Here is a 23,571-nt window from a genome sequence, read left to right on the forward strand (position 1 = left end):
GGATCGGAGTGCCATTGCTACGGATGGGGTGATAGAAGTGGGTGCTGGGGGCGTGAGATGACGCTGGAGCGCCTGGAGTCACAGACTGACTCTGAAGGGTCATTCCCAAACAGTTACCGTAAGCATGGGAATTGTTCATTGACATCTGCTGCTCCATGAGTACCAGCTCCTCTACAATACTGTCCTGTGTAAGCTCCTCATCGAAAGGAAAGTAGCTTTCATTTGCTTGGGAAACAGAAGGCTCGAACTCCTTCAGTTCGGACTGTAGAGGTAACTGACCTGAAGACTGTGCTTCCATTTGACTCAAAGAAGATTCTTGTATCTGGCTGTGTAGTTGCTGGGAATACGTGTCCTGTGGCATTCCTTCTAATTCCCAAACAGACTTCTCTAAGTCATTGATATCAGAGTGCTCAGGAACTGTCATGACACTGATATCTTGCTGTTGTTCACAGCCGGCAGATAGAAACTCAGAATCCTTAGTGACCTGTTGCCATTCATTTGGATTAAAGCTGCCATGCGATTTTGAATCACTGTCCAAGAGAAAGACACTGCCTTCAAGCTTCACTTTTATATCTGGAGATGATGATGGTGTGGTTTGCTGTTCTGAAGCTAAGTCACTGGTAACAAGAGCAGAGGAATTCACTTGCTGAGGTTGACTTGCCACTACGTGTGAGTTAACATTTGTTGATACCTTGCTAGGAATCTGAGAGCCTGCTGCTGAACTTTCCGTTTTCCCTGAATGTGGAACCTTTTGGTCCTTCTTAACACTGCCTGGTTTCTGACCTTCTGAGATAACTGCAGAAAGCTGTTCCACAATTGGTTTCTTTACAGGAGGCACCTGGGACTCTTGCAATGCAGAAGACAGCCGCTTTCTTGGACTTTTAGTGCATAATTTAGGGTCTTTATTTATTGAGTCACCATTAGATGGTGAGCTGGTGCTGGTGAAAGTTAAGTTCTGAGTGGCAACTGAGAGAGTGATAGTGCTTTGATTATTGCCTGTTGAAGTGCCTGGCAGAATTTCATTATAGCGATTTTTACATTTGGTCCTCTGGTCACAGACCTTAGTTGCTTTTATTTCATTAACACCTTCATTTGAAGGTTTTTGCACTACTCCCTCTGTATTACTTTTCTGCCCTGGGAGGGCACTAGGTGTTGTTTTGGGCACGTCAGCCCCATCAGAGTTCTCTTGGCACTGTACAGGATGCTCATCTGATGACATCTCAGGTTCCATTTTGACTTCCACAGCAGATGGTCCCCCGGTGCCGCTGGTCCTGGATCCAGGAGACTGAAGTGAAACAACAGAACCATTCTTGATCTGTGGAATGGTCCTTGATTCTTCCGTTGTTCCTGCAGCACTGTTTACTGAGGCAGAATGTTTCAGAGGGGCACTACTGTTGCTGGGTGTGAGGGATATTGCTGTCATTTTCACCACATTTAGAGAACTCACGTGTGACGTGGGTACAACAGCGGTTTTGATGGGACTACTAGTAAAGAGGACAGTAGTTGGAGAGCGGATGGTGAGGGCACTGGTGTTGGCTGGTTTGGGTAAGATCTGAGGGTAGCGGTGCCGGGCAGAGCGATCCCCCCCAGGACTGGCTGGGACGTGCTGAGGAGTCTTTGGTGCCTGCTTCACAGACTGCATGTGCTGAGTGACCACCTGTACATTGAGGGGAAGAACTTTGCCGTCAGAAGAGCTCATTGGACTTGGTGAAGTTACCAGTTGCCTGGTCCGTTGAACCTGTGAAAAAGGCGGAAAACAAAAATATCAGATGTAACAAGTCTAGAATATAAATAGCAATTCATATATTCATTAGTATTAAGGCATTTAATACATGTAATGCTAAAAAGAAAAAAAAAAGACAGTTCGTATGTTAGACAAGTTTTTAGACCAGATTCGATAGGATCAGACAAGTAAATACCATAATAAATGCAACATACTATAATACAGTTACCAAATACAATGATATGTAAGAAGAGTATTAAGACTTCAATGAAAAACTTCACATTTGTGATGAATACTTGCTAAAACAATGAATTTGAAGGAGGTTATAGGGAGCAGAAGTAAAATCTTGAAGAAACATGCAACTATAAAGGTATCTAACTGGAGTCTGTGGCAAGATGACTCACTCACGGGGAGACTGTCTTATAAATGGATCTACCTTGGGCATTACTAATAAACCACTGTGGATAAGGTCTCAGATAAAACTACTGCCTTCCCCAGTTTGCTCTACAATGAATAGTGCAAGAGTATGGTTCCCAGGTATTCCATGTTTCAATAACATGATGATGACGATGATAAGGATAATGATAAGAACAGGAAAAACCACAAGATACTATATTTCCCTAATAACATCATAAATAACAACATAAAATACCATCTTGCTTTAGCATGATGCACTCTCATTTTATTTTTATTTATTTATTTTTAAACATTAAAAAAACATTTATTTATTTATTTTTGGCTGCTTTGGCTCTTTGTTGCTGCGTGTGGGCTTTTCTCTAGTTGCGGCGAGTGGGGGCTACTCTTCGTTGTGGTGCACGGGTTTCTCATTGCGGTGGCTTCTCTTGTTGTTCGGCATGGGCTCTAGGAGCACGGGCTTCAGTAGTTGTGGCATGCGGGCTCAACAGTTGTGGCTCACGGGCTCTAGAGCACAGGCTCAGTAGTTGCCGTGCACGGGCCTAGTTGCTCTGTGGCATGTGGGATCTTCCCGGACCAGGGCTTGAACCCGTGTCCCCTGCACTGGCAGGCGGATTCTTAACCATGGCGCCACTAGGGAAGCCCATGCACTCTCATTTTAAAAGCCTCTTCATCATAAACTCAGTTGTGTGAGACAGACAAGTAGACCATAACCTCTATTTGTTGATAAGGAAAGAGACTCAGAGTAGCTTAGAGACTTGACCGAGGTCCCACCGTTGAGACAAGTCTATGTTAATGTATTACCAACACATATTACAATTTTGCTCCATCTGAATGTTAAAAAGGAAAAAAATATAAACCAAAAAAAGTTTGCAATTTTGTCACCTTTGCTTGGCTAGAGATGAAACAACTCTGAAAATGACTCATCTCTTACATAAAGTTCTGACTGGTTATGTGCAAACTTGTATGTCTTGTAATTTCACTTCTGTTCCTTTTATAGCTCACGCTGTAATCAACAACGTATATCCTGAATAAAAGACAACCGACTGAAGTGAAATCTGTGTGTGGTCACAAAATCAGTTTATAACTGAATCTACACCTATACTTGCCTCCTTCTTCTGTGCCACTTTTAACTAAACAACTGACTTCCCACAATCCCAGTAAGGCCAAATGCTGTTTAATGATATTACCGGAATGGGACTAGGGACAGCTGCCACAACGATACCAATAGGCTGAGGAGAGAGGATTGCAGGATTTCCATTAGAAAGACTAGTCACTCCATTGGTTGTAGCGCCTTCTGATTTTTTTGCTGAGGGTTCTCCTGGCAAAGGGGATTGTAGCTTCTGTTCTTGTTGTTTCTTTTGGATTTTCCGTTGCAATTGCTGTTTAGCGTCAATAGGAGATGGCAGAGTCTTCACTTGGGGCTGAAAGGAATTACTTTCAGCTGTAGGTATAAAAGCAGAAGGCTGGGTAATTCCTTTAATTCCTGAAAATAAACAGAAAGTAAAGCTAAAATACTCCTCTTTATAGAAACCGGTTACAACTCAATTTCTAAGACTATGTAGCCATTTACTGGACAAAGCAACCAAACCCAGCAAATTTTAACTCACAGTTTCTTTATAAAGCATAAGTATTACACTTCCAGTTTATAAACATTTGTCAATATGCTTTTAACTGACACCTTAAAATACGGTTCAACTTGGGTGACCGCTGTAGTTATATCTGCAATAATAGATGAAGATTTTGAAAAGAGTAGTAGCTATGTCACTAATATGCAAAAGCTAAGATAAATGCCAAGAGAGCACGTTTTACATATTATCAGTAGATGTCAGAAAAATCTTCCTTCCCCCTTCTCTAATTAAGAAATTCATGCATTTTCATGATTTTAATACTCAGTCCACAAGGGGTACTCCATAAATATTTGCTGAAACCATCCATATCTTAGAAAAAAATTGTATGGGGAAAACAAGTCTTTAATTCTACATGAATTTCACGAAAACAGGTAATACAATTTTAACCGCTTTAATTAATTAATTAATTAAAGTATTCCAGTATGACCTAGGAGAAATTAAGCAGAGTTTCTTAATAAGACTGAGGTTAAGATCTTCTAAAAAAGGGTCACTGAGAAAGCTTTTTAAAGTAGTAGTAAGATCAACACTGAGAAAAAGGAATGATAAAATAAGCAAGGGATAAATTTTAAGAAAACTTGATTACGTAATACAACTAATTTTTCAAAAGCTCATGTCACATTTAGGGAGTGGCATTAAGATCATTAGAAAGTGAGCAGGGGTCGGTAGAAACAGTGGAGAGAGGCAAAGGGAGGACACCCCTGTCCTGCTGGCACATCCTGACCTTCCCTTCCCCAGCCGTTTCTGCTTTTCATCTTGTTAACAGCAACAGCTTCGTGAGTGGGAGACGGGAAGGATTGAAAAGGACTGTAAACTCTAACCCACACACTCACTGCTCAACAATCCCACATGTTCTGACTGCCCTTTTATCACCTAAGTACTATTCTTTCTCCTCAAATCCAACTCGAATTGCACTGCTCCCATCCGGTCCGCAGCCTCGGCTCTGGCTGCTCAGCACCTGAACCCGAGAGCCTGTGCCAACTGCTCAAGCTCGCCGTCTCATGCCTCCTGCTAGGGTTTCTGGACAGGCATGAGTTCCAAGCAGCTGCTTACAAAGGACATCTGTAATACAACCTGTTCTTAATATGGAGACGATATTTACAAAAAACCAAGTGCACCTTCAAAGGAAGAAGATTCATCACTACCAAAGATATTTTTAAAAGTGGCAATGGGGCTTCCCTGGTGGTGCAGTGGTTAGGAATCTCCCTGCCAATGCAGGGGACACGGGTTCGAGGCCTGGTCCGGGAAGATCTCACATGCTGCGGAGCAGCTAAGCCGTGTGCCACAACTACCGAGCCTGAGCTCTAGAGCCGGTGAGCGGCAACTGCTGAGCCCAGGTGCCACAACTACTGAAGCCCGTGCACCTAGAGCCCACGCTCCACAACAAGAGAAGCCACCACAATGAGGAGCCTGTGCACCACAACGAAGAGAAAGACGCTTGCTGCAACTAGAGAAAGCCTGCCTGCAGCAGCAAAGACCCACTGCAGCCAAAAATAAATTTAAAAAAAAAGTGGCAATGGCTGAGAACGAAATTTCAGAAGATTGTTAAAAAAACAGTCAGCCTCCCAAGCTACTTTCAAAAAGTGAAAATGCCTACTTATATATGTGATTTTTAGTATTTTGATTTAAAAAATATTCACACTTAGGCCTTAAAAATCCATTCATTCAACATTTCTTTCAGTGAGACTATGTGAATAATGTGGGAAATAAGAAGACAGAGATGTCTCTGTTTCTTTACCCCATGATACCTCCTAAGTCCTCAACTTGTGAAAAGTACTCTTCTGGGTGTCAGTAGGGGTAGGAGAAAGAGAATACAGAAAGCTGAAGGGCCCATATCTTTTAGAACCTCATTTTGCCAGAAGCTAGGAAGACAGTCTGGTGTAAAGGAGTAACCTGGGTTTTGGAGAAGGACAAACCAGGATTCAAATTCTGGCTAATTCCACTACTTATCTGACTATGGACAAATTACTTAACCTCCCTGAATCTGTTTCCCGATCTGTAAAATGGGAATAAATATCCCCTATCTTACAGGACCGCTGGGAGAATAAATGAGGTAACAGATGTGAGCCATCTAGCTAGATCAGGCTGCCTAAGCACTCTCCTGCCCCTGTGTAGCTACATGAGTATACAGATTAGAGCCATCCATTTTATATCGAGACAGGAAAAGTTATGATGAGGCTCTTGTAAAAGGCTATTTTGCTGAGAGTTATGGTCCTCAATTGACAATAAAATGAGAGAACAGAACAATCTCTCTCACACACATACTGCAAATGCTTAAAGCTTCTGATAAATTTAAACAGAGAAAAAGGATTCCTTATTAAAATAATGAAGTTAAGATAGAAAAGTAAAGTCATTTAAGAGTATAACTATAATTATAGTTCTGGCTGTGATAAATCTACTGTTTCATATTAATAAATTTTTTATAGAAGTTATAATTTCCTAGAGTAATAAAAAAATGTATTCACTCTTTTTTTAGGTTTATAAAGTATGACTGAAATAAGACATTTAAAAAATTTCATTAAAATAGATACTTTACACAGCTATTAATTTAGGAGGGAGTTATTATTCCAACGATACTGTCAGTCCTAATACTGTTAATTCTTAAGTTGCTATCTGAATAAAAATACTCATCTGAATGCATATTAAAAAAATCACTCTTGCTATTTCATAGTAATGCTTCACATGGTTTATTTTTTGTGAGACTAAGGTACCTTTCACATTGTCCAAAGATCATTTCACTTATAAGTATTAGTTTTGGGGATAGGAGTCTTAGCAAGTAATTAAAAAACTTAATCTTACTTTTTACTTGTAATATTTAATTTATCAATTTAGAAATACATATATACTTAAAAGTACACATACACATCTTTAAACTTTAAAACAGCAATGGAAAAATTAATGAAATACCAACTAGGAAATCATAAAAGTTTCATACTTAAGCAGAGCAACATACAAAGCTATAACTTAAAGTTTATCATGAAAGAACTATTATTATTTTTGTTAGCTCAACAAGCCCATCTGAATTTAGTATTAAGGGAAGTAAGAGTGGATGCATACAAATACTAAAAAGACAAAGGAGGTTTTTAGCTAAGCTCTTCTTTTTACTACAAACTCTAAAGACAGTTAACACCCTGTCAGTTTTAGCTTGTTAATAATTTTGTACCTGGTGGTGCTGCGGCCATTACAGTTAGAGCTGCCATCGACTTGGTGCCTATATAGTGACTTTTTACAAGGAAGCGGGCTAATTCCAAGACCGTGTCAAATGGCTGGCTTAACACTTTCTGGGCCCATTCACACACAAGACGGCAAGCAGAAGTGATAACTTCCTCATCAATATTTTGAAGCTGCCCAGAAGGTTCAGCTCCTTCCAACTAAACAAAGGAAAAAGGAAAAAAACTTTTAAAAGAAAGTTCAGAGAAATTAAATTGAAGCACACTTAAGATACATGTTCTTAATCAGAAGAAACAATATAAAACTACTGAGTCAAAGTAGTACTAAGTGACTGGTACTGGCAGGCATAAAAGTAGAGACCTGCAAATATGAGGTCTATGCCTATACCCACTGGTGCACAGCCACCAGCAGTGTTGTGAATATAACATTTAAACATATATTGTTAAACATATATGGAGACTAACAGATCTTCTGAATTTTTTAAAAAACCTTTTCTAACATCAAGAAAACAAACTATGCCATAAGCCGTATTTCCTCTTCTGAAAACATTCGTTCTACACGTTATTCTATAGCTTAAATTTTCCTCTTGACAATATATACCATAGATATATCTACCAATCAGGAACTTTAGACACATCTTTTTTCTCCTTAATTTCACGAACCACGGTGATATAAGTCATATATGCTAACAGTTACCAGCCACTGTTGAATTTTTTGGCTCATTTATTTAGTAAAAGACAGTTCTTGGTCCCTGGTTTTATCCAAATGAGACCATGCAGAATCGTTTCAATGTTGATAATAAGGTACAATTCTACTTATCAAAAAGAAAAGGCAGAAATTCTTACCCCATCCCCAGTTTTGTGAAAATCAAGATTGGGTAGTGTTGGCATATGAACAAAAGCTTTTTTTCTTAGTCCACTGTAGCAATACGTAATAAATGGTTAAGGTCTAAAGTACTCGAAATTAAATGAACTGTTTATATAGTTAGCACTTGAAAAGTAACCATATATGAAATGAGAATAAAATCAGCCTGAGATACCATCGACTTTCTGAGTTCTTCTGTAAAAGAAAACTTAATATTAGAAGCTCAGGACACCTTTACTCTTTTGAAACTGAAACAGTCCTTGTAGAATGTTACTGGCTCAAATGGAACAAAATGATTTTCATCTGTTATAAATTTTATGAATAAATGTTCCTAATAAGCGGTGCCAGCCACCAGTAACAAACAGGTCAGAAGGAAAGGAATATCCAGATGGAAACCTGGCAGAGAGAAGGGAAACTTTAGCCCAGGGCACTGGGACAAAAACAACTCTTATGAGTGTCACAAGAGCTTTAACCTTTTCACTTCTCTTTTTCCACTGAAACGTACAGGATTATCACCTGTAACATGCCAAAGACACATGAAGACATTTTTGTTTGTACTCAGGAAACAAGACTCGGTCGTGCAACAACTGGTTACAGAACACCTGGAGCTGTTTTAGAAAAGCAGCCTCTCCCCTTCCCCTCTTCATCTCCCCCACAGCAGAATTTTTATGTTTTGGAAAAGGCCAAAAGCTAAGCAGAGAGAAATGATGCATTTCTAATATGATACAGAGACCCTCCATGTTACAATCTTCTTCCAAGGGTAGGAAGAACTTTAGTAAACTCTTAATTGTAATTTCCTTACTTCTGTTTGCTCCTAAGTATTTCTCTATCATGAGAGGGGCCTTTTCTATGCCCTGGCTTTAATTTTAATACAGCCTTTAAAGGGCTGGATGAAAATACAAAGAGAACACTAATCCTACAGCACAAGTTCCACAAAAAAATTGTTTGAATGTTGTATGTATTGCCAAAAAGATCTCTATGTTTCTAAATTAGGGGAAGGAAAGATGATAAACTAACATCTTTCTCCACTTTCACTGATATAATTTACAACTGCTGTACTGTGGCGTGCCTTAGTAATTCTATTGTTAAGGAAAAGAAGATCAGACCGTTAAGAACACATTATAGTGACAGAGTAAGGTGAAATCTATCACAATCCTAATAACCACTATTGGTTATTTCTCCTGCAGTGTGATAAACAGCTGGGAAAATACAATTTACAATTATTCCAAGTACTTTTGAGTCGTTTATATTTGTTGATTTAAATTTATTTCTAAATATAGTTGCTAGTTGAACTACAGCAGCAGATGTTCTGTAATAAGGGAGAACTTAAAGAGATTACTAAAAACCATTCTGGTAAAGGATATTTAGATTTGCCTCTCGTGCCCAGACGACGTGCCTTCATGTTTGGAAAGACATTTTTCATGATCTTTCCAAAGTCAGCAGCACTTAATGGATGGTAACCAAGATTGTCACAATAGCTCCTGCAAAAGAAGGAGGGATCAATTCAGAGAGAGCAACAGAACTCAGAATCATATTAGCACAGCGTTATTTCAGTCCAATCTGACCCCTATGACAAAGTGAAAAAACACATCTTCAAGTCATTCACCACAAATTTCACTGATACATGCTCATCCTTCTTTAAAGACTAACTCAGGCTTACTTAGCTTGTTTCATCCTCAGGGTACACAGTACTACTGCTTTTAATAGCAAAAACTTGCAGTAAGACATTGGCAGTACAAAGTTTTCCAGCTACAATCCAAACGTGCATTCTGAAATGAGAATATCCAGGCTTGACCAGTAGGGCTATATGTTTCCACATATATATCAAGCTCACATACTGGAATAATTTCCAATGTAAACATTATGTGTGTCAGACATTAGAGACAAAACTACTACATGGTTTGGAATAGAAACACGATGTATCAGAACTAAAAGGGACCTTAGGGATCATCTATACCAACACTCTCATTTTACCAATAAGGGAAAAAAATGAAGGCACAGTGTTCTCACCCCCCCTCCCCCATTATTGCGAGGAGAAAGTACCTTGTAAGGCAGTAACTTCAAGTGGGACCAGGGAAACAAGCCAAGTCTCACCTACTACTAGATCAGGTGTTCTGTTTTTCTCTACAGCTGCCAGTCATGGGTAAAAGGCCAATTCCTTCTCTACCAGTTCAGCAGCAGGAAAATGCCATGTCCTGTTCTGGCTACCAAGGCCAACAGTTATGAGGAGAACCGCTACCAAAGAGCAAGTCAGAGGAATTCCAAAATAACTCAATCAAGTCTCCCCAGCTCATCCCCCATTTCAGCACCAAACTAGAGCAGCTTCTTGATGAAGCAGTCATGCAGTAGAGAGCCAAGGAGAGAGGTTTAGGATGAAGAAGGAAAACCCCTGGAATGGGCAGCATATAACAGTAACTGGGACTTGAGTTCTTGTAGATGGCTGAATACCCTGGCAACATTCTTGAAGTGACCTGAATTCCAGAAGTCAAATTGGTAGACTGAGGAGAAGGTTGGGACCCCTGGGAGACTTAATAGAGAGAACAGGGTAGGTCTGAAGACCGGTGTTTTTCTTGATTGTGCCCTCCCTATCCCAGCACCAAATACCACACACTTCTGCTGGGGGTGGGGCTGAGGGGAAGGAGAAGAGTTGCCTGGCAAGTGCATTCTCAACAATGCTGCACAGTAGGGAGAAGGGAAAGGAGCTAATATGTATCGAAAACTCCCTCTATAAGGAATATCAGATACATCATATGTAAGTTGAGACTAATACTCCAAGTGTCTGGGGGCCAAGGTTTAAAGCACAAAGTGAAGGAGTGACTATTTTGGGGGGCTGACAATTTAAATGAATTGCATCAAATCATAACCATCTCAGTAGCAAGTTAAATTGGTCATCTTTATGGTTTAAACCAGCGCAGAAAGAAAATGTGAATGATCTCTTTTACACCTTAGGGACTTGATACTTGTTTCCTCTACTAGGAATATTTTCTTACCCTTCAAGCCCCTGCTTGTTATGATTTTGAAAGGGTCTCTACTGACTACCCTATCTAAAGCAGTGCTCTCCTGCCATACTCTCACCATATTCCTTGTGTGTGTACTTCCTTTTCAACGCCTGACTTAAAATTATGGAACAGCCAATTCATTTGTTATGTATCCTCCATTAGACTGTAAGTTCAACCAGGGCAGTGACCATATCTATCTGGATCATCACTGTATTCTTAGCACTAGGAACAAGACTGAAGAGTCATATTATGCCCACGTGTCACATTAAACCTTAATATGACATACAACTTAAAATGACTTTAAATATGACTTAATAAGTATGTCACATTTAAAATGACAAGAAACCTTAAAGAAACACATAAAACAAACAAAGCAAAAAAGAAAACAGTGCCCACTGGCTCCTATGACAGCACTGGCAGAGGGGCCTAAAAAAACTGAAACCAAATAAAGAGAATCAAAGCAATGAGTCTAATGAGAGATATAATATCCATTCTCTTCTCCTTTTGTGATTTAGGTTTTGATATTTTTTTCATTATATTAGTATACCGAAGTTCTTTATTTTGGCAGAAGGGGTAGGTGGAAGGTTGACAAAATTAAGTATCAGGATGACGAATGCAAAATTTGCTTGTCAAACTGAACTAATCCTGAGTGTGATTTCAGAATGTGACCATCTAGTTTCATCTGGTTTTTGATTCTTATTTATTCCACTAAAAGCAGGGAATTCACTATTTGGAAGAATAACAATGAACTTACCTTTAAAATACTCTTTAGTGGATAAATATATAAAGTATCGGTTGGCCAAAAGGTTCGTTTGGTTTTTTCTGTAAGATGGCTCTAGTAGCACTTATTGTCTTTAACTTCATTCAAAACAATTCTGTTAGATTGTATGTGACAGCTGTCATATCAGCGTGCATTTAAAAAAAGACATCAAAACTGGTGAATTTTTGTGTAGCCATTTTAATATTGAAGATGGAAGAAAAAAAGCAACATTATTTCAAGAAAGGTAAAAACGCAACCGAAATGCAAAAAAAGATTTGTGCAACACATGGAGAAGGTGCTGTGACTGACTGAAGGTGTCAAAAGTGGTTTGCGAAGTTCTGTGCTGGAGATTTCTCATTGGACAATGTTCCACGGTTGGGTAGACAATTGAAGTTGATAGTGATCAAATAGAGATATTAATTGAGAACAATCAACGTGATCCCACGTGGGAGATAGCTGACATACTCAAAATATCCAAATCAAGCGCTGAAAATCATTTGCACCAGCTTGGTTATGTTCATCGCTTTCATGTTTGGGTTCCACATAAGTTAAGCGAAAAAAACCTTCTTGACCGTATTTCCACATGCGATTCTCTACTAAAACATAACGAAAACGCTCTGTTTTTAAAACAAACTGTGACGGGCGATGAAAAGTGGATACCGTACAATAATGTGAAACAGAACAGATCATGGGGCAAGCGAAATGAACCACCACCAACCACACCAAAGGCCGGTCTTCAGCCAAAGAAGGTGATGTTGTGTATATGGAGGTATTGGAAGGGAGTCCTCTATTATGAACTCCTTCTGGAAAACCAAAGATTAAGTCAGACAAGTTCCCAATTAGACCAACTGAAAGCAGCACTCCACGAAAAGCATCCAGAACGAGTCAACAGAAAACACAGAATCTTCCATCAGGACAATGCAAGACCACATGTTTCTCTGATGACCAGGCAAAAACTATTACAGCTTGGCTGGGAAGTTCTGATTCATCCACCATATTCAACAGACATTGCACCTTCAGATTTCCATTTATTTTGGTCTTTACAAAATCCTCTTAATGGAAAAAATTTCAATTCCCTGGAGGACTGTAAAAGGCACCTGGAACAGTTCTTTGCTCAAAAAGATAAAGTTTTGGGAAGATGGAATTATGAAGTTGCCTGAAAAATGGCAGAAGGTAGTGGAAAAAAACGGTGAATACGTTGTTCCATAAAGTTCTTGGTGAAAATGAAAAATGTCTTTTATTTTTACTTAAAACCGAAGGCACTTTTTGGCCAACCCAATACTTTGGAGACATATAATAAACAACTCAAATTATACCTCCTGAATCATATAATAGGCAATGTTAAGAATAAAACTGCTTATGGTTCAAGACTCTATACTTTGACATCTTACATGTCAAAGAGAAAATAGAGAGCGCCTCAATTTGAAAGTAACAATAACAATACCCAGACAGGTCATCAATTTCTTTAATTTTGTGAAATTAATGAACTGGAAATGAGTTCAGAAGGTTGTATAGTTCAACTTCCTGCCAGGTGTGGAAATGGCTATCCTCCTGAATGATGGGTTACCTCTGAACACTTCTCCTGATAGGAAGGGCTCTATATTGTGACCTGGCCTATCCAATTTTCAGTGGTTCTAATTTTCAAAGAAAAATAACTTATTACAGCCTCTTCCCCATTGAGAAGTTCTAGACATTCAGTGACACTGTTTAATATAATTAAGTATTTATAGGCTATCTATTCATAATTTTGAAACCAGGGCTATATAAGATGCCATAGGTCATTCCAGGCCATGTGGAGATCTTGGATAGTTTACACCTTGTTTTCCTGCTTCATAACTAAACTGCAGGTTGATCAAGCAAGATATGGTGTCAGTTAACACCTAACTCAGCGTCAGATTATATTTATGCAAGACTCAAAAAAGGGGAAGGTACAGAGAATGTTCTGTTCACAGGATAACTAACACTCTAATGCCATTCTTAAAATGAGATTTTTCCTTTGGTCTTACTCTTTTTTTAAAAGTATGCTTTACAGACTTTGAAATTAAGCTTAATATTTAATATGGCCATGAACATGTCACTCAAAATCCTCAGTAGCAAGTCAGTCTTCAATGTTTATTCATACCATTTACAAATAAACTATTAAGTTAAAGGTAAACACTGCTTAAAGGTACAAAAATACAAATAAAAATTATAAAAGACTTGTGGCAAAATATAGTCATAGGATACATAACAATACCTGGACAGTTTTGGACTGCTTTGTATGTGTTACATCATTTAATCCCCCCAACCACCTTGAGGCAGGTTGTTTTTTTGTTTTTTTCCTGTGAAGCTGTTTTTATAGCTCTTTTGAGACATTAAATTTCAAAACCCATTATAAATAAGCCCCTATTTTCTTACAGATGTTAAAAAAAAATGGCCTCAACATTATTTATATGAAAACATTCACACATACTTTAGTATACATAAAGTATATGTTACCTATACTGCCTAAATGCCAGTTAATGAGGATGGTGACAGTAGCTCCTAGAATGCAATTAAGCTGTCTCATTGCAATGACACATTATTACCTATAAAAAGACTGATGCAAAAGATAATCCTTACATTATTATGTAGAAAATAAAGAAAACAGCATGTGTATAAAATGTTATAAAGTCCAACTGCTTTTATTTATAAGAACATGCTTTCAATTTGTGTACCAAAAATTCTAATTTGGCTATGGACTCCTACAATTCAAGGCATATACTTCTGACTTAATGTATGATTTCAAGATTTTTTATTTTTAACCTCTTGACCAAGTTCACTCATCTCTCCCACCCTCTACCATCATCCTTTGACAACAAACAATATATTATCTATATCTGTTAGCTTTTTTTTTAAAAGGAATTTTTAGTTTCAACATGTAAGAGAGATCACATTGTATTTGTCTTTCTCTGTCTGACTTATTTCACTTAGCATAATGCCCTTGAGGTCCATCCATGTTGCTGCAAATGGAAAGATTTCATTCTTTTTTACAGCTGAATAATATTCCACTGTATATACACACAATTTCTTTATCCATTCATTCATCATTGGACACTTAGGTTGTTTCCATGTCTTGGCTATTGTCAACAGTGCTGCAGTGAACATGAAGGTGCTTATCTTTTTGAGTTAGTGTTTCATTTGTCAGATATATACCCAGAAGTGGAACTGCTGGATCATATGGTAGTTGTATTTTTAATTTTTTGAGGAACCTCCATACTGTTTTTCATAGTGGCTGCACCAATTTATATTCCTACCAACAGTGCACGAGGGTTCAATTTTCTCCACATCCTCACCAACACTTGTTATTTGTGTTCTTTTTGATAACAGCCATTCTGACAGGTGTGAGGTGATATCTCATTGTGGTTTTGATTTTCATTTCCCTGATGATTTGTGATGTTGAGCATCTTTTCATGTACCTGTCGTCCATCTTTATGTCTTCTTTGGAAAATGTCTATTGAGATGTTCTACCCCATTTTAAAATCGAATTACTTTTTTTTTCGTTATTGAGTTGTATGAGTTTTTTATACACTTTGAATATTAACCCCTTAACAGATATATGACTTGCAAATATTTTCTCCCATTCAGTAGGTTACCTTTTTATTTGGTTGATGGTTTTCTTTGCTGTGTGGAAGTTGTTTGGTTTGATATAGTTCCACTTTTTATCTTTGCTTTTAAAAAATTTTATTTTTGGTGTCAGATTAAAGAAATCATCGCCAAGACCTATGTCAAGGAGCTTGCTACCTATGTTTTCTTCTAGGAGTTTTATGATTTCAGATCTTATGTTCAAGTCTTTAATCCATTTTGAGTTGATTTTTGTGTACAGTATAAGGTAGTGTTCCAGTTTCACTCTTTTGCATGTGGCTCTCCAGTTTTCTCAACTCCATTTATTGGAGAGACTGTCCTTACCCCACTAATTTTGGCTCCTCTGTTGTAAATTAATTGATCACATATGTGTGGGTTTATTTCTGGGCTCTCTATTCTGCTCCATTCAACTATGTGTTTGTCTTTATGCCAATACCATACTGCTTTAATTACTATAGATATGAAATAGAGCTTGAAATCAGGGAGTGTGATGCTTACATGTTTGTTCATCTTTCTCAAGATTGCTTTGGCCGCTTGAGGTCTTTTGTGGTTTCATAAAAATTTTAGAATTCTTTGTTCTATTTCTGTGAAAAATGCTATTGGAATTTTGATAGGGATTGTATTGAATCTGTAGACTGCTTTGGGTAGTATGGACATTTTAACACTATTAATTCTCCCAATCCATGAGCACAAAATATCTCTCCACTTACTTGTGCCTTCTTCAACTACTTTCCTTGATGTCTTGTAGTTTTCAGTATGCAGGTCTTGAACATCTTTGGTTAAATGTAATCCTAGGTATTTTATCCTTTTTAATGCAGTTGGAAATGGGATTGTTTTCTTAATTTTGCTTTCTGATAGTTTGTTATTAGTGTGTAGAAATGCAAAAGATTTTCGTGTATTGATTTTGTATCCTGCAACATTACTCAATTTGTTTATTCGTTCTAGAAGTTTTTTTGTTGGAGTCTTTAGGGTTTTCTATATATAACGTCACGTCACCTGCAAATGGTGACAGTTTTACTCCCTCCTTTCCAATATGGATGCCTTTTATTTCTTGTTCTTGCCTAATTGCTCTGGCTAAGACTCCCAATACTACGCTGAATAAAAGTGGCAAAAGTGGGCATCCTGTCTTGTTCCTAATCTTACAGGAAAAGCTTTCAATTTTTGAGTATGATGTTGACTGTGGGCTTGTTGTACAATATATGGCTTCTGTTATGTTGGGGTACATTCCCTTCATAGCCACTTTGTTGAGTTTTTATCATAAATGAATGTTGATTTTTGTCAAATGCTTTTCCTGTAGCTATGGAAACGATCATATGATTTTTATCCTTCATTTTGTTAATGTGTTGAATCACACTGACTGATTTGTGAATGTTGAGCCAGTCTTGCATCTCTAGAATAAATCCCACTTGATCATGGTGTATGATCCTTTCAGTGTATTGTTGAATTGTTTGCTAATATTTTTTATTAGCAAACAATTTAATACTTAATACAATTTAATATTGTATTCATAGGAATACTGGCCTGTAATTTTTTTTTGTGGCATCCTTATCCGGTTTGGGGATCAGGGTAATGCTGGCCTCACAAAATGAGTTTGGAAGACTTTCCACCCCTTCTATTTTTTCGAAGAGTTTGAGAAGGATAGGTAGTAATTCTTCTTTGAATGTTTGGTGGAATTCACCAGTGAACCTGCCTGGTCCTGGATTTTTGTTTGTTGGGAGGTTTTTGATTAGTGATTCCGTCTCCTTACTAGTAATCAGTTGGTTCAGATTTTCTATTTCTTCATGATTCAGTCTTGGTAGGTTGTATGTTTCTAGGAGTTTATCCATTTCTTCTAGGTTGTTCAATATGTTGGCATATAACTGTTCAAAGTAGTCTCGTATGATCCTTTGTATTCTGTGCTATCAGTTGTACCATCTTCTCTTCACTTCTGTTGTTATTTATTTGAGTCCTCTCTTTTTTTCTTGGTGAGTCTAGTTTATGGTTTTTCAGTATTGTTTATCTTTTCAGAGAACCAGCTCTTATTTTCATTGATATTTTCTATTGTCTCTTTCATTTATTTCTGCTCTAACCTTTGTTATTTCTTTCCTTCTACTAACTTTAGGCTTTATTCTTCTTTATCTAGTGAGGTGAAAAGTAAGGTTGTTTATTTGAGACTTTTCTTGTTTCTTAAGGTAGGCATTTATTGCCATTAACTTTCCTCTTAGAACTGCTTTTACTGTATTCCATAAACTTTGTTATATTCCCATTTTCATTAGTGTCAAAGTATTTTTTTATTTCTCTTTCAATTTCTTCTTTGACTCATTGGTTGTTCAAGTAGCATGTTGTTTAAGTTCCACATATTTGTGAACTTTACACTTTTCTTCATGTAATTGATTTCTAGATTCATACCGCTGTGGTTGGAAGAGATGCTTGACATGACATCAATTCTCTTACATTTATTAAGACTTTGTCTTGTGGCTTAACATATGATCTATCCTGGAGAATGTTCCATCTGTACTTGAAAAGAATGTATTCTCTTGTTTTTGGATGGAATGTCTTTTATATATCTGTTAAGTATATCTGGTCTACTGTGTCTTTTTTTTTTTTTTTTTTGCAGTATGCGGGCCTCTCACTGTTGTGGCCTCTCTCGTTGCGGAGCACAGGCTCCGGACGCGCAGGCTCAGCGGCCATGGCTCATGGGCCCAGCCGCTCCGTGGCATGTGGGATCTTCCTGGACTGGGGCACAAACCCGTGTCCCCTGCATTGGCAGGCGGACCCTCAACCACTGCGCCACCAGGGAAGCCCCTACTGTGTCTTTTAAGGATGATGTTTCCTTATTGATTTTCTGTCTGGATGATCTATCCACTGAGGTAAAGGGGGCATTAGAATCCACTACTATTGTTGTACTGGTGTCTGTTTCTCACTTTAAGTTTGTTAATATATGCTTTACATATTTAGGTCCTCCTAAGTTGGATAAAAAAATATTTTATAAATGTTTTATCTTCTTGTTGGGTTGGCCCAATATAATATAATGTCTTCTTTGTCTCTTATTATATAGCCTTTGTTTGAAAGTCAATTTTGATAAAAGTATAGCTAACCCAGCTTATTTTGGTTTCTGTTTTCATGGAATATCTTTTTCTATCCCTTCACTTTCAAGTCTCTGTGTGTCCTTAAATCTAATATCTAAAGCAAGTAGGTAGCATATAGATGGGTTTTGTTTTTTATCTATTCAGCCACTCTGTCTTTTGATTGAAGGAGTTAGTAAATTTACATTTAAAGTAATTATTGACAGGTATGTACTTATTGCCATCTTATTTGTTTTCTGGAAGTTTCTGTGGTTCCTCTCTTGCTCTTCCTCTCTTTCTTTGTAGTCTGATGACCTTGTTTAGTGATATGCTTGTACTGCTTTCTCTCTATCTTTTGTGAATTTACTATAGGTTTTTGCTTTATGGTTACCATAAGGCTTACATATAAAAACTTTTAACAGTCTACTTCAGGTGGTTAACACCTTAAATTTGATTACATTCTGAAATTCAACGTTTTTACTCTGCCCTCCAATGTTTTATGTCACATTTTATATGTTTTAATCTTCTGTATCCATTAGTTATTATAATCATAGTTTTACTACTTGTTTTTTTATCTTCATACTAGCTTTATAACTAACCCATTACATTTACTATATACTTACTTTCTCAGTGACACTTATTCTTTCATTTGTTTTCTTGTTACTAGTTAGTACCCTTTCTTTAGAGCTTATAGAAGTCCCTTTAACATTTCTTGTAAGGCTGGTTCATGGGTGATAAACTCCTTTAGCTTTTGCTTGGTTTAAAATCTCTTTATCTCTCCTTCAATTCTGAATGATAACTTTGCTGGATAGAGTATTCTTGATCACAGATGGAGATTGTTTTCCTTTTAGCATTTTGAATATATTGTGCCAATCCCAAAGGCTTGTAAAGTTTCTGCTGACCAATCTGTAGGTAATCTTATGAGAGTCTGCTTATACATAACTAGTTGTTTTTTCTTGCTGCTTTTAAGATTCTCTCCATGTCTTTAACTTCTGACATTTTAATTATAATGTGTCTTATCTCCATTTTATTAAGAATTTTTGCTGAGGTTTTACCTTGTTCTTTCATTTGGAACACACATATATATATATATTTTTAATTAATTTATTTATTTTTGGCTGCATTGGGTCTTCGTTGCTGTGCATGGGCTTTCTCTAGTTGCTGCAAGCGGGGGCTACTCTTTGTTGTGGTGCACGGGTTTCTCATTGTGGAGCATGGGCCCTAGGCGCACGGGTTTCAGTAGTTGTGGCTCTCAGGCTCAGTAGTTGTGGCTTGCAGGTTCTAGAGCGCAGGCTCAATAGTTGTGGTGCATGGGCTTAGTTGCTAAGCAGCATATGGGATCTTCATAGACCAGGGCTCGAACCCATGTCCCCTGCACTGGCAGGCAGATTCTTAACCACTGTGCCATCAGGGAAGTCCCTGGAACATATTCCTTTGTTTCTTCATTTTGCTTAACTCTGTGTTGGTTTCTATGCAGTAGATGAAACTACCACCCCTCCCAGTCTTGAAGGATGTAGGAGATGAAACTTGTTGTTCAACTCTGTCCTAGGTCTTGGTTGTCCCTTAAACTTTTGTGCTTGTCCAAGCAGCTTATTATATCTTTAATAGCTCCCAGTAGTTAGGTATGTACCAAGACCTATCAAGGTTCCAGAAGGGAGGATCTCAGCACCTAAAATCAGGCTGACTGGAAGTTGGACCCTCAGGCAGCAGCTTTTAAAAGTATGCAAGTATATATAGTCCAGTATGACTACAGCATAAACCCTGCTTGCCACCAGAGCCAAGCAATCTAGAGGTGTCATCTGGGCAGTTGCAAAAATCAGGGCTCCTGACAAGTGTATGAGATACTGGTGAGCTGGAGCAAGGCAGAGTAAAAGAGGCAAGACTACATCTATTCCTTGAGAGTAGCTCTGTAGGCCACTAGACATATGCCAAACCTGAAGCCTACCCCTTAGGCCAAAGCTCGAGGAAAGCAAAGAGGCTTCCTTCACAGAAAAACTGGGGATGGGAGGGGGTATCCCAGTCTGCTGTCTGTGCAGTGCCTTGGAGGTGGTACCTGGCCAAGAACTGTCTTTCCAACTGCCACATTACTTTGGAATGACCCAGGAATGCAAGCCCCCCCGGCTACCAGAGCCAGTTGATTTAGGGGCATCCCCTGGGCAGTGGCTACAAAAACCAGGCTGCCAGATGAATGGAAAGCTCCCCCTGGGGGCACACTGGCATTCAGGAGTGTGGCAGAGGGAGAGCACAAAGATAGCACCAGCCCTCTGAGGTCTCCGAAAAGGATTACAATCAGTTGCTAGATACACGGTTAAGTAGAAGCCTGACCCTCAGGCTGCAGCCGTGACAGCTGGGTAACAGGTCTCCACAGAAAAACCGAGCTCTTGGGTCTGTGACTGCTGCTGTGCCTAGAGGTGGTAGCTGTTGAAGAACTCTTTCTCTGTTGGTTACAGTCCTGTGGGACCCTTTACTGTAAGCCCCACTGGCACCAGTGCCATGCTATGTAGAGGTATCCTCTGGCAGCAGCCACAAAAATCAGGGTGCCAGACAAGGGTGTAAAATCTCCTTTCTGGGTGACTGTTTGTTACAGTTCCATTGGACCGGGAACACAAGCTCCCCTGGCCTCCAAAGCAAGGCAATTAAGACGTGTCTCCTGGGCGGAAACTGCAAAAATCAGGGCACCAGATACATGTAGTAGCTCCCTTCTGGGAGATACTGATATTCTGGAGCACAGCAAAGAGAGACTGCAAAGATAGCACCTGCAAGTCTCTGTCCCTGGACAGTGTTCCAGCTGTCTCCTAGATGTGTCTTCAATCAGATGCCTACCCCTCAGGCTGATGCTTTAATATAAGTAGGTGATCCTCCTTCCCTTATGTCTGGGCAAGACAGGCTGATTCTGAGCTGGGCCCTGGGGCAGGTAAGTCCGAGTGTGTGGGCCCTCCAATAGCCATGTCTCAGAACCTTATAGTCTTGTGGTTCTCGGGCTGTGAGCCCTACTGGTTTTCAAAACTACATGTTTTTTTGAGGATTCATCTCTCAGGTGCAGGTCTTAAAACTTGGGGTGTGCAATGTGGAGTGTGAACCCTCTGCTCCTAATGAGAAGCTCCGGGTTTTGAGTTCCCTCTTGATTGGAGGTTGCTGTGTCACTGGTGGGGTTTATGGCAAGATTGTGTCTGAGCCTCCTTGTGTCTGAGCCTCCCCTACCTGCTTCATGTGGCTTTCTTCTTGTTTGTCTGATGTGTAGTCGTCACTCAGCCAGCCTTTAGGTTTTTTTAAAGAGGAAATTTTCCATATGTAGCTGGAGACTCAGTGTGTCCATGGGAGGAGATGAGTTCAAGAGCTTCCTGCATCAAGATCTTGAACTGTTCTCCCCAGGTATTTTTTATTATACACATTTTATAAATGAGACACTTGCATAGAGAGGTGAATCTGGAAAGAATTTGCTCATCTAGCCTAATCCACTCATTTTATACGTGAGAAGATTTTGTCACTAATCAGTGAGTGTAAGCAAACTGAATGGCTTGGAAAGCAACCAAAATTATATCACTGAAAGTTTTTCTAATACTTCTAAAGAGAAGAACTTATTAATTTCTATTAGGAGTCTTTTTCTTACCAAGACCTATAGTATTATTAACATTCATGTATTACAGATGACAATAAAAGATGGAATTTAGAAAGGTCCCAAAGACATGGTAGAATTATATTCCCTTACAAGTATTAAGCAAATAATACATTCGCTAGGTAATACATAAACGAGGTAAAAGTAATACGGTCAAATGTCTAATTAGCCTGAGCCTTTGAAAGTATAACAGTTGTTGAAATCCTCCAATAATTTTAAGGTACAATTAGATCGAGTCTCTGGAGAGAAAACTCTTTGAAGGGGCCTGACCTTGATCATAAAGAGATTTGATTTTTCTTATTGTTCCAGGTTCTGGACAGAACAATAATACACAGCTGAGTCTGAGGCATGGCTAAAGTCCACCAGAGTCTGGCATTTGACAGGAACACTCAGAGAACACTGCAGAAGTACACAGTGTAAAGTACATGAAGGTTTGGTGTCCCAGGGAATAGCACAGCTGGAAAAGCACTGCATAAGTCTGTTGGTTAGTTATGGTGTGTTCTAGTCTAGGCCCTGGAGAGAAATTAAGAGCTGTTAATAGTACTATTAAGCCGAGCTTAGACTAAGATCAAACATCACCTTTGAAATTCACGTGGTAAATCTTATTTTTGTGGTAACTACATAATAAACAATATACTTAAAAGATTACTCTGAAGTCAACATAATTAATTTAAAGAAGAATTAGAGCATCTCCCCACAACTAGGACACCTGCTGGCTGCTGGTGGGGAACACTGACACCCAAGGAGACAGGAGGAACCCTCAAGTGAACCAGTAGGACATGGGGGGACTGAGGGGGGAGGGCAGTGGAGGCCAGACAGGATCGGCACCCTTGAGACCAGGGAGATCAAGAGAGGCAGGCAGGAGGGACTCTGCAGGAAGAACGGAAGAGAAGCGGAGGGTGACTGCCTGGCCCACTTGCGCCGGGGAGCCTGTTGAGCTCCCAAGCCGGTACCCGCCTCCAAAGCCCCATCCAGGTGGCATGGGTCCTGGGGGCATAGGAGGGAGCCTGGGGAAATCAGGAGAGGCAGGCAGGAGGGGCCCTCCAGGAGGAACGGGAGAGAAGTGGAGGGCGACTGCCCCACCTACTCGGGCCTGGGAGCGTGCTGAGCTCCCAGGCCAGTCGCCTGTCCTCTGAGGACCCCCTGTCCCCGCTGCCACGTTGGTTCTCGGGGCATAGGAGAGAGGCCGGGGAGATCAGGAAAGACAGGCAGGAGAGGCCCTCCCAGACCGGAGGAGCAGGAGAGGAGAGGAGGGTGTTTACCCCGCCCACTCGAGCCCAGGCAGCCTGCTGGGATCCCAGGTGAGGTCCTCTGCCCTCTGAGACCAGGGGTGGGGGCATGTCTGGGTCCCTTCTGTTCCTTGAGCTTAACTAAGCTCCAACCCCCACAGACCCCAGGGCCTTTTCCAGCCCTGTGGGTCCTAAGCATAGGCCCTGCCCACCACCCAAACCTCACCCTTGTTTCAGCACCCCCCTCCACAGCCAAGGCCTCCCCCCCCAACTTTTTTTTCTTTTCCCCCATCCCCTTTCTTACTATTGTGGTACTGATGTAACTTCTGGTTGTTTATTCATCTATATTTTTATTTTTAAGTTCTTTCTAACATATCTGTTAGTTTCCTAGTCTAATTTTATTTTTTACTTTGTAATTGCTTTTTTGTTTTGTTTTGTTTTGTTTGCCATCCCACGCGGCTTGTGGGATCTTGGTACACGAGCCAGAGGTCGGGCTGAAGCTCCTGCGGTGGGAGCTCCG

General features: G+C 39.5%; 1 protein-coding gene across 1 annotated transcript in view; it reads right to left on the reverse strand.

Annotated features, from left to right (window-relative positions):
* Positions 1-23,571, reverse strand: part of RFX7 (regulatory factor X7) — a 148,968-nt gene that overhangs the window by 4,372 nt on the left and 121,025 nt on the right. Inside the window, 6 exon segments of the mRNA XM_024767801.1 lie at position 1; positions 4-1,738; positions 3,328-3,623; positions 6,929-7,136; positions 7,782-7,866; positions 9,165-9,281. The exon segment at position 1 is cut by the window's left edge and continues 4,372 nt beyond it. Coding sequence (XP_024623569.1) covers position 1; positions 4-1,738; positions 3,328-3,623; positions 6,929-7,136; positions 7,782-7,866; positions 9,165-9,281 — 2,442 coding nt within the window.

This window comes from Neophocaena asiaeorientalis, unplaced genomic scaffold (assembly GCF_003031525.2).
Source record: "Neophocaena asiaeorientalis asiaeorientalis breed wild unplaced genomic scaffold, Neophocaena_asiaeorientalis_V1.1 scaffold71, whole genome shotgun sequence".
Lineage (NCBI taxonomy): Eukaryota > Metazoa > Chordata > Mammalia > Artiodactyla > Phocoenidae > Neophocaena > Neophocaena asiaeorientalis.